Source organism: Thalassophryne amazonica, chromosome 17, assembly GCF_902500255.1.
Source record: "Thalassophryne amazonica chromosome 17, fThaAma1.1, whole genome shotgun sequence".
In the NCBI taxonomy this organism is placed as follows: domain Eukaryota; kingdom Metazoa; phylum Chordata; class Actinopteri; order Batrachoidiformes; family Batrachoididae; genus Thalassophryne; species Thalassophryne amazonica.
The window spans coordinates 34,112,179-34,125,947 of record NC_047119.1 but is presented as its reverse complement, the minus strand read 5'-3'; the positions used below and the strand labels follow the sequence as shown (position 1 = coordinate 34,125,947).

At 49.5% G+C, this 13,769-nt stretch overlaps 1 protein-coding gene across 3 annotated transcripts in view; it reads left to right on the top strand.

The window, feature by feature from the left end:
- Positions 1 to 124: 124 nt before the first annotated feature.
- The window catches only part of morn5 (MORN repeat containing 5), a 31,324-nt gene continuing 17,679 nt past the window's right edge, over positions 125 to 13,769 (top strand). The window contains exons 1-3 of one of the 3 annotated variants that reach the window (XM_034192142.1): positions 125 to 203; positions 310 to 384; positions 12,665 to 12,812. In XM_034192142.1, the coding sequence (XP_034048033.1) occupies positions 338 to 384; positions 12,665 to 12,812 (195 nt within the window). In that variant the 5' untranslated portion in view covers positions 125 to 203; positions 310 to 337. The other 2 variants (XM_034192144.1, XM_034192145.1) reach the window with 2 other exon arrangements.

Genomic DNA, 13,769 nt, shown 5'->3' with positions numbered 1-13,769 from the left:
ACAAGAGCGACAGAACATCGACTCATGCGCAGTGGGATTTGATAAATCGATGAAAACATTGATTATACGGATTACACAGCCGTTTCTTCTTCATTCGTGGGACCTTTTCTTTGGGATTAGTGACTTTAATATCATAGCTCTGAGGGGGGTTCGTTTGCGTTTTGAGTTTTTAACTGTTTTGTCAAGGTTACCTCGTTGTCATGGTAACTGTGTACTCCCTACTCGGACTTGTCTAGCAGCTTGTGTCTTTAAGCTAAATCGTCAACTTTTATCAGTCAGAAAATAACCTTTGTTGTTTCTTTTCAAAAGACAAGTGTCTAGATAGTGACTAATTATCATGGATGTCATTGGTAGCACTTACAAAGGACAGACGAAAAATGGCAGGTAAAATACCTTTGACACACCTAAGATGTGACAAACTAGAGGTACTATGGGTAGCTGACATTTTTAAAGGGTGGTAATAAATTATGCAAAATTTCCGTGATGATTTGCAATGGTATGTGAGTCCAGAATGTAATTATCAGTGTGCGTTGTTCACTGTTATGTATATATATTTCTCCAAAAATTGTTGTGTGGGCCGCTGAAGAGGAGGTACTGCTGGCCCACCACCACCAGAGGGCGCCCTGCCTGGAGTGCGGGCTCCAGGCACCAGAGGGCGCTGCCGCCGACGAAGGCTGTCAGGGTGACAGCTGTCACCCATTACTGGACACAGCTGACTGCACTCAGGACGGAGTATATCAGCAGGACAGCGTCTCCACCTCAGTGCCGAGATATCGCCTTGAGCCTAAGGTAATCTTCTCTGCAGCTTATTTAAGTATAATACTATAATACTTGTTAAACCTTTCAGGACAGCTGACTACCGAAAGCCGAGTGATCGGATAAGTACTCACCTTCCTGCTTATTGTGACAAGAGGTGGAGGCGGCTTGCCCCTCTCATCTACTGGGTGCGGTCGCATCCCAACCTGTGTGTTTGTGTTCTTTCCCGCCAGCAGTACCGGATCCGACGAGCGAAGGCAGTGGCCACCTGGGAATTCGGGACTTGGCGGTTCCAGTACTTCTGGGGTTCGGTGGCAGAGGAAATCTGGGTGGTTCCGGTTCGACTAGGACGGACGTCTCCTACCTTCGGGCCTGCCCACAGGACACCAGCAGATTTCGGCTTACACCTCCAAATTGTGAATTATTGTATCAGTTGTGCTACTTTCACAACAGTAAAACTTGTTATTCACCTTTCTCCATTGTCCGTTCATTGCGCCCCCTGTTGTGGGTCCGTGTACCTACACTTTCACAACAGGATATCTCGGCCAGCGTCATGGATCCCGAGGGGCGTCAACCGGCTGTTGAACGGCCAATGGAAGAACAGGGCGCAGCGGCGGCTTCGGGAGGGGTAGTCGGTGAGTTGCAGCGGATCCTCACCGCTTTCACCACTCGGATCGATTTCATGACCGAGCAGCACGTTCTCCTAAACCGCAGGGTGGAGGCTCTCGCCGCACAAGTGGAAGCGCGCCCTCCGGGCGCCGCTGCGGCTCTCCCTCCCGAGGACCCTGCGTGTGAGAATGACGTTCCACTGGTCGTTCAACGGTCCCTTCCTCCGTCCCCTGAAGCATACATAAGCCCTCCAGAACCGTACGACGGCTGTGTGGAGACGTGCGCGGACTTCCTTATGCAATGTTCGCTCGTCTTCGCTCAGCGTCCCGTGATGTACGCAGCTGATGCTAGCAGGGTAGCTTATGTGATAAATCTGCTTCGCGGGGAGGCACGCGCTTGGGCTACAGCGCTCTGGGAACAGAGCTCACGGCTCCTTCAGTCATACGACGGGTTTGTACGGGAGCTCAGAACGGTGTTCGATCATCCCAACAGAGGAGAGTCCGCTTCAACCGCATTACTGTCCATACGACAGGGACGTCGGAGCGCAGCTGCCTATGCAGTCGCCTTCCGCATCGCGGCAGCGAGATCCGGCTGGAATAGCACTGCCCTCCGCGCTGCCTTTGTAAATGGATTGTCTCTGGTCCTAAAAGAGCACCTGGTGGCTAAAGACGAACCGCGGGATTTAGACGGGCTCATTGATCTGGTCATACGGCTTGACAACCGGTTAGAAGAACGTCGCCGGGAGCGAGGCGAAGGGCGTGGCCAGGCACGGGTCGTCCCTCTCCCTTCCGGGTCCGGTCGAGTTCCGCCGTCCCCACGCTCCTCTGTTCCGGCGCTCCGTGCGCTTACGGCTCCCCCTGCTGACGAAGCTATGGACACGAGCAGGGCAACATTTAGGGCACCTGAAGCACAAAGGAGGCGGGCCCACGGAGCTTGTTATGTTTGTGGCTCGAGTGAGCATATGGCAAACGACTGCCCCGAGCGGTTAAACTCCAACGCCCGCCCCTAGAGACTGGGCCAGGGGTGGGCCAAAACATGCACGTGGGACACACCCACATTGCTACACGACTCCCAGTCACGATCCTGTATGAGGATTCAACCCTGAAGGCCCCAGCACTGGTGGACACGGGCTCTGAGGGGAATCTGCTTGACAGCAGATGGGCCAGGGAGATAGGGCTCCCTCTGGTGGCTCTTACCTCGCCTGTGCAGGTTCGGGCACTAGACGGCTCCCTACTCCCACCAATCACGCACAAGACACCTCCAGTAACTCTGGTGGTGTCAGGTAACCACCGGGAGGTGATCGAGTTCTTCGTGACTCAGGCCACCTCCCGTGTGGTTTTAGGGTTTCCATGGATGCTGAAGCACAATCCCCGGATTGATTGGCCGTCCGGGGTAGTGGTACAGTGGAGCGAAACCTGCCATCGGGAGTGTCTCGGTTCCTCGGTTCCTCCTGGCTCCCAAGCTAAGGAGGAGGTCCGAGTCCCGCCCAATCTGAAGGCGGTGCCAGCGGAGTACCATGACCTCGCTGACGTGTTCAGCAAGGATCTGGCCCTCACGCTACCACCCCACCGCCCGTATGATTGTGCCATTGATTTGGTTCCAGGCAGTGAGTTTCCGTCCAGTAGGCTGTACAACCTCTCACGGCCGGAACGCGAATCCATGGAGACCTACATCCGGGACTCATTAGCTGCCGGGTTGATCCGGAATTCCACCTCACCGATGGGCGCAGGTTTCTTTTTTGTGGGTAAAAAGGATGGCGGGCTTCGTCCATGCATTGATTATAGGGGGTTGAACGAGATCACGGTTCGCAATCGATACCCGTTGCCCTTGTTAGATTCGGTGTTCACCCCCCTGCATGGAGCCAAGATGTTCACCAAGCTGGATCTTAGGAATGCGTATCATTTGGTTCGGATTCGGAAGGGAGACGAATGGAAGACGGCATTCAACACCCCCTTAGGTCATTTTGAGTACCTGGTCATGCCGTTCGGTCTCACTAATGCTCCCGCGACCTTCCAAGCGTTGGTAAACGATGTCTTGCGGGACTTCCTGCACCGGTTTGTCTTCGTATATCTAGACGATATACTCATCTTTTCCCCGGATCCTGAGACTCATGTCCGGCATGTCCGTCAGGTCCTGCAGCGGTTGTTGGAGAACCGTCTGTTTGTGAAGGGCGAGAAGTGTGAGTTCCACCACACTTCTTTGTCCTTCCTGGGGTTTATCATCTCCTCTAACTCCGTCGCCCCGGATCCGGCCAAGGTTGCGGCGGTGAGAGATTGGCCCCAACCCACTAGCCGTAGGAAGCTGCAACAGTTCCTCGGCTTCGCTAATTTCTACAGGAGGTTCATTAAGGGCTACAGTCAGGTAGTTAGCCCCCTGACAGCCCTGACCTCTCCAAAAGTTCCCTTCACCTGGTCGGACCGGTGCGAGGCCGCGTTCAAGGAGTTGAAACGGCGCTTCTCGTCTGCACCAGTTCTGGTGCAGCCCGATCCTAGCCGCCAGTTAGTGGTTGAAGTGGATGCCTCGGACTCAGGGATAGGAGCGGTGCTCTCCCAGAGCGGGAAGACCGATAAGGTCCTTCACCCGTGTGCCTATTTTTCTCGCAGGTTGACCCCCGCTGAACGGAATTATGACGTCGGCAATCGGGAACTCCTTGCTGTGAAAGAGGCCCTCGAAGAGTGGAGACATCTGTTGGAGGGAACAGCCGTGCCATTCACGGTTTTCACTGACCATCGGAACCTGGAGTACATCAGGACCGCTAAGCGTCTGAACCCCAGGCAAGCCCGCTGGTCATTGTTCTTTGGCCGTTTTGACTTCCGGATTACCTACCGCCCCGGGACCAAGAACCAGCGATCGGATGCATTGTCCCGGGTGCACGAAGAGGAGGTCAGAACGGAACCGTCGGATCCCCCGGATCCCATCATCCCGGAGTCCGCTATCGTGGCCGCCCTCACCTGGGACGTGGAGAAGACCGTCCGGGAGGCCCTGACCCGTGTCCCGGACCCCGGAAACGGACCAAAGAACAAACTATACGTCCCACCAGAGGCCAGGGCCGCAGTCCTAGACTTCTGTCACGGTTCTAAGCTCTCCTGTCACCCAGGGGTGCGAAGGACCGTGGCAGTCGTCCGGCAACGCTTCTGGTGGGCATCCCTGGAGACCGACGTCCGGGACTACGTCCAGGCTTGTACCACCTGCGCCAGGGGCAAGGCCAATCACCAGAAGACCTCAGGGCAGCTACAGCCACTGCCCGTGCCTCATCGCCCCTGGTCCCACATCGGCCTGGACTTCGTCACGGGTCTCCCGCCGTCCCAGGGAAACACCGTCGTCTTCACGATAGTGGACCGTTTCTCCAAGGCGGCCCACTTCGTGGCCCTCCCGAAGCTCCCTACGGCCCAGGAGACAGCGGACCTCCTGGTCCACCACGTCGTCCGTCTGCATGGCATACCATCAGACATCGTCTCCGATCGCGGTCCCCAGTTCACCTCACATGTCTGGAGGAGCTTCTGCCGGGAACTGGGGGCCTCGGTCAGCCTTTCGTCCGGGTACCACCCCCAGACCAACGGGCAAGCAGAGCGGGCCAACCAAGAATTGGAGCAGACACTACGCTGTGTGACAGCCGCGCACCCGACGGCCTGGAGTACCCACCTGGCCTGGATCGAGTACGCCCACAACAGCCAAGTGTCGTCAGCCACCGGCCTCTCCCCGTTTGAGGTGTGCTTGGGGTATCAGCCCCCCTTGTTTCCGGTGGTCGAGGGAGAGGTCGGTGTGCCCTCGGTCCAGGCCCACCTACGGAAGTGCCGTCGGGTGTGGCGTGCTGCCCGCTCTGCTTTGTTGAAGGCCCGGACGAGGGCGAAGACACATGCAGACCGGCGGCGGGCCCCGGCCCCCACGTACCGTCCTGGGCAGGAAGTGTGGTTGTCCACCAAGGACATTCCCCTTCAAGTGGACTCCCCCAAGCTCCAAGAACGATACATCGGTCCCTTCAAGGTCGTCAAAGTCATCAATCCCGCCGCAGTGAGGCTTCAGCTTCCGGCCTCACTGCGGATTCACCCAGTGTTTCACGTCTCCCGGATAAAACCCCATCACACCTCACCCCTCTGCACCCCGGGTCCGGCACCACCTCCTGCCCGGATCATCGACGGGGAACCGGCTTGGACCGTGCGCCGGCTCCTCGATGTCCGTCGAATGGGCCGGGGTTTTCAGTACCTGGTGGACTGGGAGGGGTACGGCCCCGAGGAGCGCTCCTGGGTGAAGAAGGGCTTCATCCTGGACCCGGCCCTCCTGGCCGACTTCTACCGACGCCATCCGGACAAGCCCGGTCGTGCGCCAGGAGGCGCCCGTTGAGGGGGGGGTCCTGTTGTGTGGGCCGCTGAAGAGGAGGTACTGCTGGCCCACCACCACCAGAGGGCGCCCTGCCTGGAGTGCGGGCTCCAGGCACCAGAGGGCGCTGCCGCCGACGAAGGCTGTCAGGGTGACAGCTGTCACCCATTACTGGACACAGCTGACTGCACTCAGGACGGAGTATATCAGCAGGACAGCGTCTCCACCTCAGTGCCGAGATATCGCCTTGAGCCTAAGGTAATCTTCTCTGCAGCTTATTTAAGTATAATACTATAATACTTGTTAAACCTTTCAGGACAGCTGACTACCGAAAGCCGAGTGATCGGATAAGTACTCACCTTCCTGCTTATTGTGACAAGAGGTGGAGGCGGCTTGCCCCTCTCATCTACTGGGTGCGGTCGCATCCCAACCTGTGTGTTTGTGTTCTTTCCCGCCAGCAGTACCGGATCCGACGAGCGAAGGCAGTGGCCACCTGGGAATTCGGGACTTGGCGGTTCCAGTACTTCTGGGGTTCGGTGGCAGAGGAAATCTGGGTGGTTCCGGTTCGACTAGGACGGACGTCTCCTACCTTCGGGCCTGCCCACAGGACACCAGCAGATTTCGGCTTACACCTCCAAATTGTGAATTATTGTATCAGTTGTGCTACTTTCACAACAGTAAAACTTGTTATTCACCTTTCTCCATTGTCCGTTCATTGCGCCCCCTGTTGTGGGTCCGTGTACCTACACTTTCACAACAAAAATATTAGTCCTATCAATGTTCCATTTTGGTGGCGTTCATCCTTGACCCAAAATACATCAGCATACCAAACGGCAAATGTCAGCTCTCCTCAGTTTGTCCGTGATTGAAGTTATACGCATGCACGCACACATACACGTACATAGAGGCCACTTGGCTTTTAATATATAGATGAATTACCACCCCTGGCTGGAATAGCATGTGAGTCAACATCTATTGTTTGCAGTTGTTACCTAATATCCCTAATTTCTCCAAAACTATTAGTCCTATCAAGTTTCCGTTTTCGCTGCGTTCATCCTTAACCCAAAATACATAAGCATACCAAACGGCAAATGTCAGCTCTCCCCAGTTTCTCTGTGATCAAACCCATACACACACACATAGACAAGGGGTACACAGGAGACACTTGGCTTTTAATATATGGATGACCACTTACTCTTGATCAGTTTTGTTTTAATCCAGGTTGTGGAAGTCATCTGAGTAATCCTGCGAAGAGAAAGAGAAGTGTGAAAATATGACCTCAAAACCAGAAAATGTTGGGACGATATGGAAAAATTAAAAAAATAAATGCATACATAATTTTAAAAAAAAACATGCGGAAATATTTACTGGTACTTCCATTTTATTGCAAACCAAACACACAGTGGGACAAATAAGTATTTGATACACTTGTCAATTTTGCAAGTTTTCCCGCCTACAAAAAATGCAGAGGTCTGTCATTTTTCTCGTAGGTGCACTTCAACTGTGAGAGACAGAAAATAAAAAAAATCCAGAAAATCACATTGTATGATTTTTAAATAATTAATTCACATTTTATTACATGAAATCAGCATTTCATACAATAGAAAAACAGAACTTAATATTTGGTACAGAAAACAGAAAACTTTCTGTGCAATTACAGAGGTCAGACATTTCCTGTAGTTCTTGACCAAGTTTGCACACACTCCAGCAAGGATTTTGGTCCACTCCTCCATACAGATCTTCTCCAGATCTTGGGGCTGTCACTGGGCAACACAGTTTCAGCTCCCTCCAAAGATTTTCTATTGGGTTCAGGTCTGAAGCCTGGCTTAGGCCACTCCAGGACCTTCTTACGGAGCCACTTCTTAGTTGCCCTGGCTTTGTGTTTCAGGTCATTGTCATGCTGGAAGACCCAGCCATGACCCATCTTCAATGCTCTTACTGAGGGAAGGAGGTTGTTTGCCAAAATCTCTGCAGTAGATGACCCCATCCATCCAACCCTTCATTACAGTGCAGCCGTCCTGTCTGATTTGCAGAAAAGCACCCCCAAACTTTAATGTACTCATTAAAGTTTGGGGGTACTCATTGTTCATTAATGTACTCATTAATGAATAATGAGTACATTATTCATTAATTATGCTAACACTGGCAGTAATGAAAATAAAATGTAGCGAAAAGACTATAAAGTAAAAATAATATTTCTACGCGTTCCACAGCGCAGGACAGACAGCTGGTCAAGTCCCTTTTATCTGGCTGCGCTGTGTGCTGGCAATGTCGATCAGATGACAAATACATAATCCACCTCTGATTTAAATAAATCCCATGTGAAGTGCTGTCCCACAATGATAATCCAACTACAGTTGTGTTAAGATGCGTATCAAGTGAAATGGCCACAAAAAAGAGTTTAAAAAAGGGAAAAGAGAAAGTCCACTGGCTGCATCTGAAAGTTGCACACGTGGGACGTTGGTGCACTGCCAGCACAAATCATCAGCAGTTATGGAGTCCAGCCGGACAAATAAAATCTAGCAATGCAAGTACACTCAACAAAAATATAAACGCAACACTTTTGGTTTTGCTCCCATTTTGTATGAGATGAACTCAAAGATCTAAAACTTTTTCCACATACACAATATCACCATTTCCCTCAAATATTGTTCACAAACCAGTCTAAATCTGTGATAGTGAGCACTTCTCCTTTGCTGAGATAATCCATCCCACCTCACAGGTGTGCCATACCAAGATGCTGATTAGACACCATGATTAGTGCACAGGTGTGCCTTAGACTGCCCACAATAAAAGGCCACTCTGAAAGGTGCAGTTTTATCACACAGCACAATGCCACAGATGTCGCAAGATTTGAGGGAGCGTGCAATTGGCATGCTGACAGCAGGAATGTCAACCAGAGCTGTTGCTCGTGTATTGAATATTCATTTCTCTACCATAAGCCGTCTCCAAAGGCATTTCAGAGAATTTGGCAGTACATCCAACCAGCCTCACAACCACAGACCACATGTAACCACACCAGCCCTTGGACCTCCACATCCAGCATGTTCACCTCCAAGATCGTCTGAGACCAGCCACTCAGACAGCTGCTGAAACAATCGGTTTGCATAACCAAAGAATTTCTGCACAAACTGTCAGAAACCGTCTCAGAGAAGCTCATCTGCATGCTCGTCGTCCTCATCGGGGTCTCGACCTGACTCCAGTTCGTCGTCATAACCGACTTGAGTGGGCAAATGCTCACATTCGCTGGCGTTTGGCACGTTGGAGAGGTGTTCTCTTCACGGATGAATCCCGGTTCACACTGTTCAGGGCAGATGGCAGACAGCGTGTGTGGCGTCGTGTGGGTGAGCGGTTTTCTAATGTCAATGTTGTGGATCGAGTGGCCCATGGTGGCGGTGGGGTTATGGTATGGGCAGGCGTCTGTTATGGACGAAGAACACAGGTGCATTTTATTGATGCCATTTTGAATGCACAGAGATACTGTGACAAGATCCTGAGGCCCATTGTTGTGCCATACATCCAAGAACACCTCATGTTGCAGCAGGATAATGCATGGCCCCATATTGCAAGGATCTGTACACAATTCTTAGAAGCTGAGAATGTCCCAGTTCTTGCATGGCCGGCATACTCACCGGACATGTCACCCATTGAGCATGTTTGGGATGCTCTGGACCGGCGTATACGACAGCGTGTACCAGTTCCTGCCAATATCCAGCAACTTCGCACAGCCATTGAAGAGGAGTGGACCAACATTCCACAGGCCACAACTGACAACCTGATCAACTCTATGTGAAGGAGATGTGTTGCACTGCATGAGGCAAATGGTGGTCACACCAGATACTGACTGGTATCTCCCCCCCAATAAAACATTACTGCACCTTTCAGAGTGGCCTTTTATTGTGGACCGTCTAAGGCACACCTGTGTACTAATCATGGTGTCTAATCAGCATCTTGATATGGCACACCTGTGAGGTGGGATGGATTATCTCAGCAAAGGAGAAGTGCTCACTATCACAGATTTAGACTGGTTTGTGAACAATATTTGAGGGAAATGGTGATATTGTGTATGTGGAAAAAGTTTTAGATCTTTGAGTTCATCTCATACAAAATGGGAGCAAAACCAAAAGTGTTGCGTTTATATTTTTGTTGAGTGTATATACTGATCAAACACCAAAAGGGATTTTTCACCGGACTGTACACCAGCAGGTGATCACTGACACATATACACGCAGCTGAGCAAACATTTCGGCCACACACTCGCACACTGCTTTGATCACCTGTTCTACACACGCGGCTTGTTCAGCCATTGTGACCACACTCGGATCACCCATTCTACGCACCTACACGTGCGCACTACGTCATGTGAGTAAATCCTACAGATAAAAATTTCAATAATGCAACCACATCAACTTGTGAAGACTTTCTTCAATTCTTTGTGGACAAAGTGGCATCTGTCAGACAAAGTATAAAACCAAACCACCATATCCCTACTTTGTCAAGCTCACCTCCTTCTGTTGTCTCCAGTTCCAGTGTCCTCAAAGAGTTTGTGCCAGTGTCTCTCTCTCAGCTCTCGGAAGTTGTTCAGAAGTTGAGACCTACCACCTGTCCCCTGGACATAATTCCACCAAAGATGCTGAAACAAATTTTTCACACAGTAGGACCAAGGCTTCTTTTATTTTTCAACAACTGCCTAAGATCTGGGACTGTTCCGGCTGTTTTCAAACAGGCTGTGGTCAGACCGCTGCTTGATCCAGGAGTACTGTCAAACTTCAGACCAGTGTCCCACTTGGCTTTTCTCTCTAAAATTCTAGAGAAGCTTGTTTTTAATCAGTTGCTGTCTTTTCTGGACCAGAATCAGATTTTTGATAAATTTCAGTCAGGTTTTCGTACACGCCACAGTACTGAGTCCGCACTGTTGAGAGTCCAAAATGACATCCTGTTGTCCCTGGACTCAAAGAGACCTGTACTGTTGGTAATGCTTGATCTCACTGCAGCATTTGATACAGTGGACCACGCCATCCTCCTGAACCGTCTAGCCCAGCAGGTGGGCTTTCAGGGTCCCGTGCTGCAGTGGTTCAAGTCCTATTTAACGGACAGGCACTTCTCTGTTTTCATCAATGGCCACTCCTCTTCTACAGCCCGACTGTCTTCTGGTGTCCCGCAAGGCTCCATTTTGGGCCCAGTTCTGTTCTCTCTTTACATGCTGCCTCTGGGTTCAATCATCTCTAGCCATAATTTGTCTTTTCATATGTACGCCGATGATCTTCAAATCTATCTACCATTCTCACCAGATTCTCCAGATGCATTTCAGACCATCAACACCTGTATGGATGACATCAAGCACTGGCTCATACAGAGTTTCCTGAGTCTAAATGAATCCAAAACGGAATTCTGTCTATTTGGCACCACAAACCCACTTGCCGCTGTCTCAAACGGTCACTCACTTCCTCACCATAACACCGTAATCAGAAACTTGGGAGTTCACTTGGACACTGGCCTAAATCTCCATAAACAAATTGACTCTGTTGTTAAGACAAGCTTCTTTCAGCTCCGCATTCTCACAAGAGTGAAACCCTTCCTCAGTTGTTGTGACCTGGAGAAAGCAATCCACGCATTCATCAGCTCACGCTTGGACTACTGCAATGCTTTGTACATTGGACTCAGTCAAACATCTTTACACAGATTACAACTGGTACAGAATGCTGCTGCCCAGCTCCTCACAAATTCTCGTAAACATCACCATATCACACCTGTTCTGCGCTCTCTCCACTGGCTGCCAGTGCAATACAGGATCCAATACAAACTTCTCCTGTTTGTTTTCTGCTCCATCCACAGCTTCGCACCTGCGTATCTATGTGAAATTCTGACTCTTCACCAGCCCAGCAGATTTCTACGATCTGCACAGCTCTACTTGTTGGAGCAGCCCAGGTCTCAAAGCAAACAGTGGGGTGATCGTGCTTTCGCAGTAGCAGGTCCTAAACTTTGGAACTCGCTGCCCCTTGACTTGCATGCCATCTCGAATCTGCCCCTTTTTAAAACAAAACTCAAAACGTATTTGTTTAGATGTGCTTTTGATACTTAGTCTTTTTAGACTTGGGAATAAAATGAATCTGTGTTCCTCTTTTTAACTATATTTTAAATGTGATTTTTATATGTACAGCGCTTTGGTCAACTTAGGTTGTTGTAAGGCGCTTAACAAATAAAATTTGATTGACTGATTGATTGATTGATGTGAGACACACTGATGAGAGGTCAGTTTAGTGCTGCGAATGTGAGGACAAGCGGAGATTTGATTACGTGGGTGAGAGAGTGAATGAGTGACATCTCCAATGTCACTGCCATCTGACAGCAGTCTGTGTCATCTGATTGTTGTCTGAAATTTGTTTGGGCTGCATCTTGTAGGTGTGCACGAGGCAGTCCGGATGTGTCCGGACCACGGCTGACGACGCCTCTTTTCCTCCCGACTGCATTGGATTATGGCAATATTTGCAGTGTCGGCTTGGTTCCTCCACATTCTTGCTATGTGTGACGAGGGCATAAGACATATTCAGTGACTTGTAAATGTTCATTTATCCATCATCTGACTCGTGGCAAGAAAACTGGCTGTAAAAGCCATGATTTACTCTTATATTTAGAATAAATTGTCCCCTTCCCAACTTTTTTGGAATGTATTGCAAGCTTTAAATGCAGCAATGAATGTATATTATAACAAATTAAATGAAGTTGGCCACACAAAACATGAATTATGTTATTGTTCCTACTGTCTACAGTGAAGCACAAGTCAACGTAAATGTAAGGATCACTGTTTAATTTGCATTTTCTATATCATCCCAACATTCCATAACTTGGGGTTGTATGACAGCGGCGATGAAGCAAAATAATTTTTTGACTTATGTCAACACATTGGGGAGGTGATCACTATGGCAGTGCAGTCCGTCCAGTTACCAAATAGATGTTAAAAAGCTTTTTTTTTCTCCCACAGGATGGAGGGAAAAGGAGAGTACACATTTCCCACAGGAACCAAGTATGTGGGAGAGATGAAAGAGGGGATGTTCCATGGAAGTGGAGTGCTGTACTTTCCAAATGGAAGCAAATATGAAGCCACTTGGGAGAATGGCAGAGCCCATCAGGTGGGTCCCTGCATGCATGTCAGTTGTTGCATCCACGTGCACAATTCTCTGTGTGTTTCACATTGGTTATACTTGATATCACATCTGGTCTCTTTTAGCAATCACTCACTGTCATTGTTGTAGTTCCTGGGTTTCTGTCCTTCAGTGTGTCTCACCGTGTTGTAAATTTATGCTCGTATGCAGTCATCCAATCTTTCATGATTACAACAGCAATCACCCCAATTATTATTATCATTCCTGCTGTGGTTCAGTCAAAATGATAGCAGCAGTGAACCATGAGGAGGTATGCTTGGGCACAGGATAATTGACAGGCTTCCATGCCTACTCAACAAAATCAATTCAAGACAAATCTAAACCAGTCAATAACTGATTAGAAGTCCAAGTTCTGGGAATTACTGTATATCTGGTGGCTAACATGTACATGGAAAATCCCCAGATGGTTGTGAGATAATTTGGAGTCAGAAAAATTTTTCTCAAGTGCATTTTCTTGTAAAATATGAAATGCAGCATCTTAGGCCCCATAAAAAATAATAGTTTATCATCTTTGACATCAGAACAAAGTGATGAGGGTGGGTAGTTTTTTCTTAGAAATAGGTACACACAGTGTCATTTCAACCCTGAAAAACGACACATACAGCACCTGCATGCCAAATATCAGCTATTTTTAAAATAAATCTTGTTTCCATGAATACAGTGAGACAGAGCCACTCACTGTGTGGTTGTCAATGACAACAAACAGCAAATTCCATTAGACCTCGGCCATCTTCGGCCAAAGCATACTTGCCACGTAGCAGATGTGCCGGTGTTGCAGACCGAACGGTCCCCCATTAAAAATTGGTCCACCCTGTCTGTGCTGCGCATGCGTCATTTCGGAGCTCAGCAACTCATCTGAGACAGAGTGTCTTCACCCAAAGCGATCAAATGCATTAATGGGATTATGAACTATCAGATGACAAG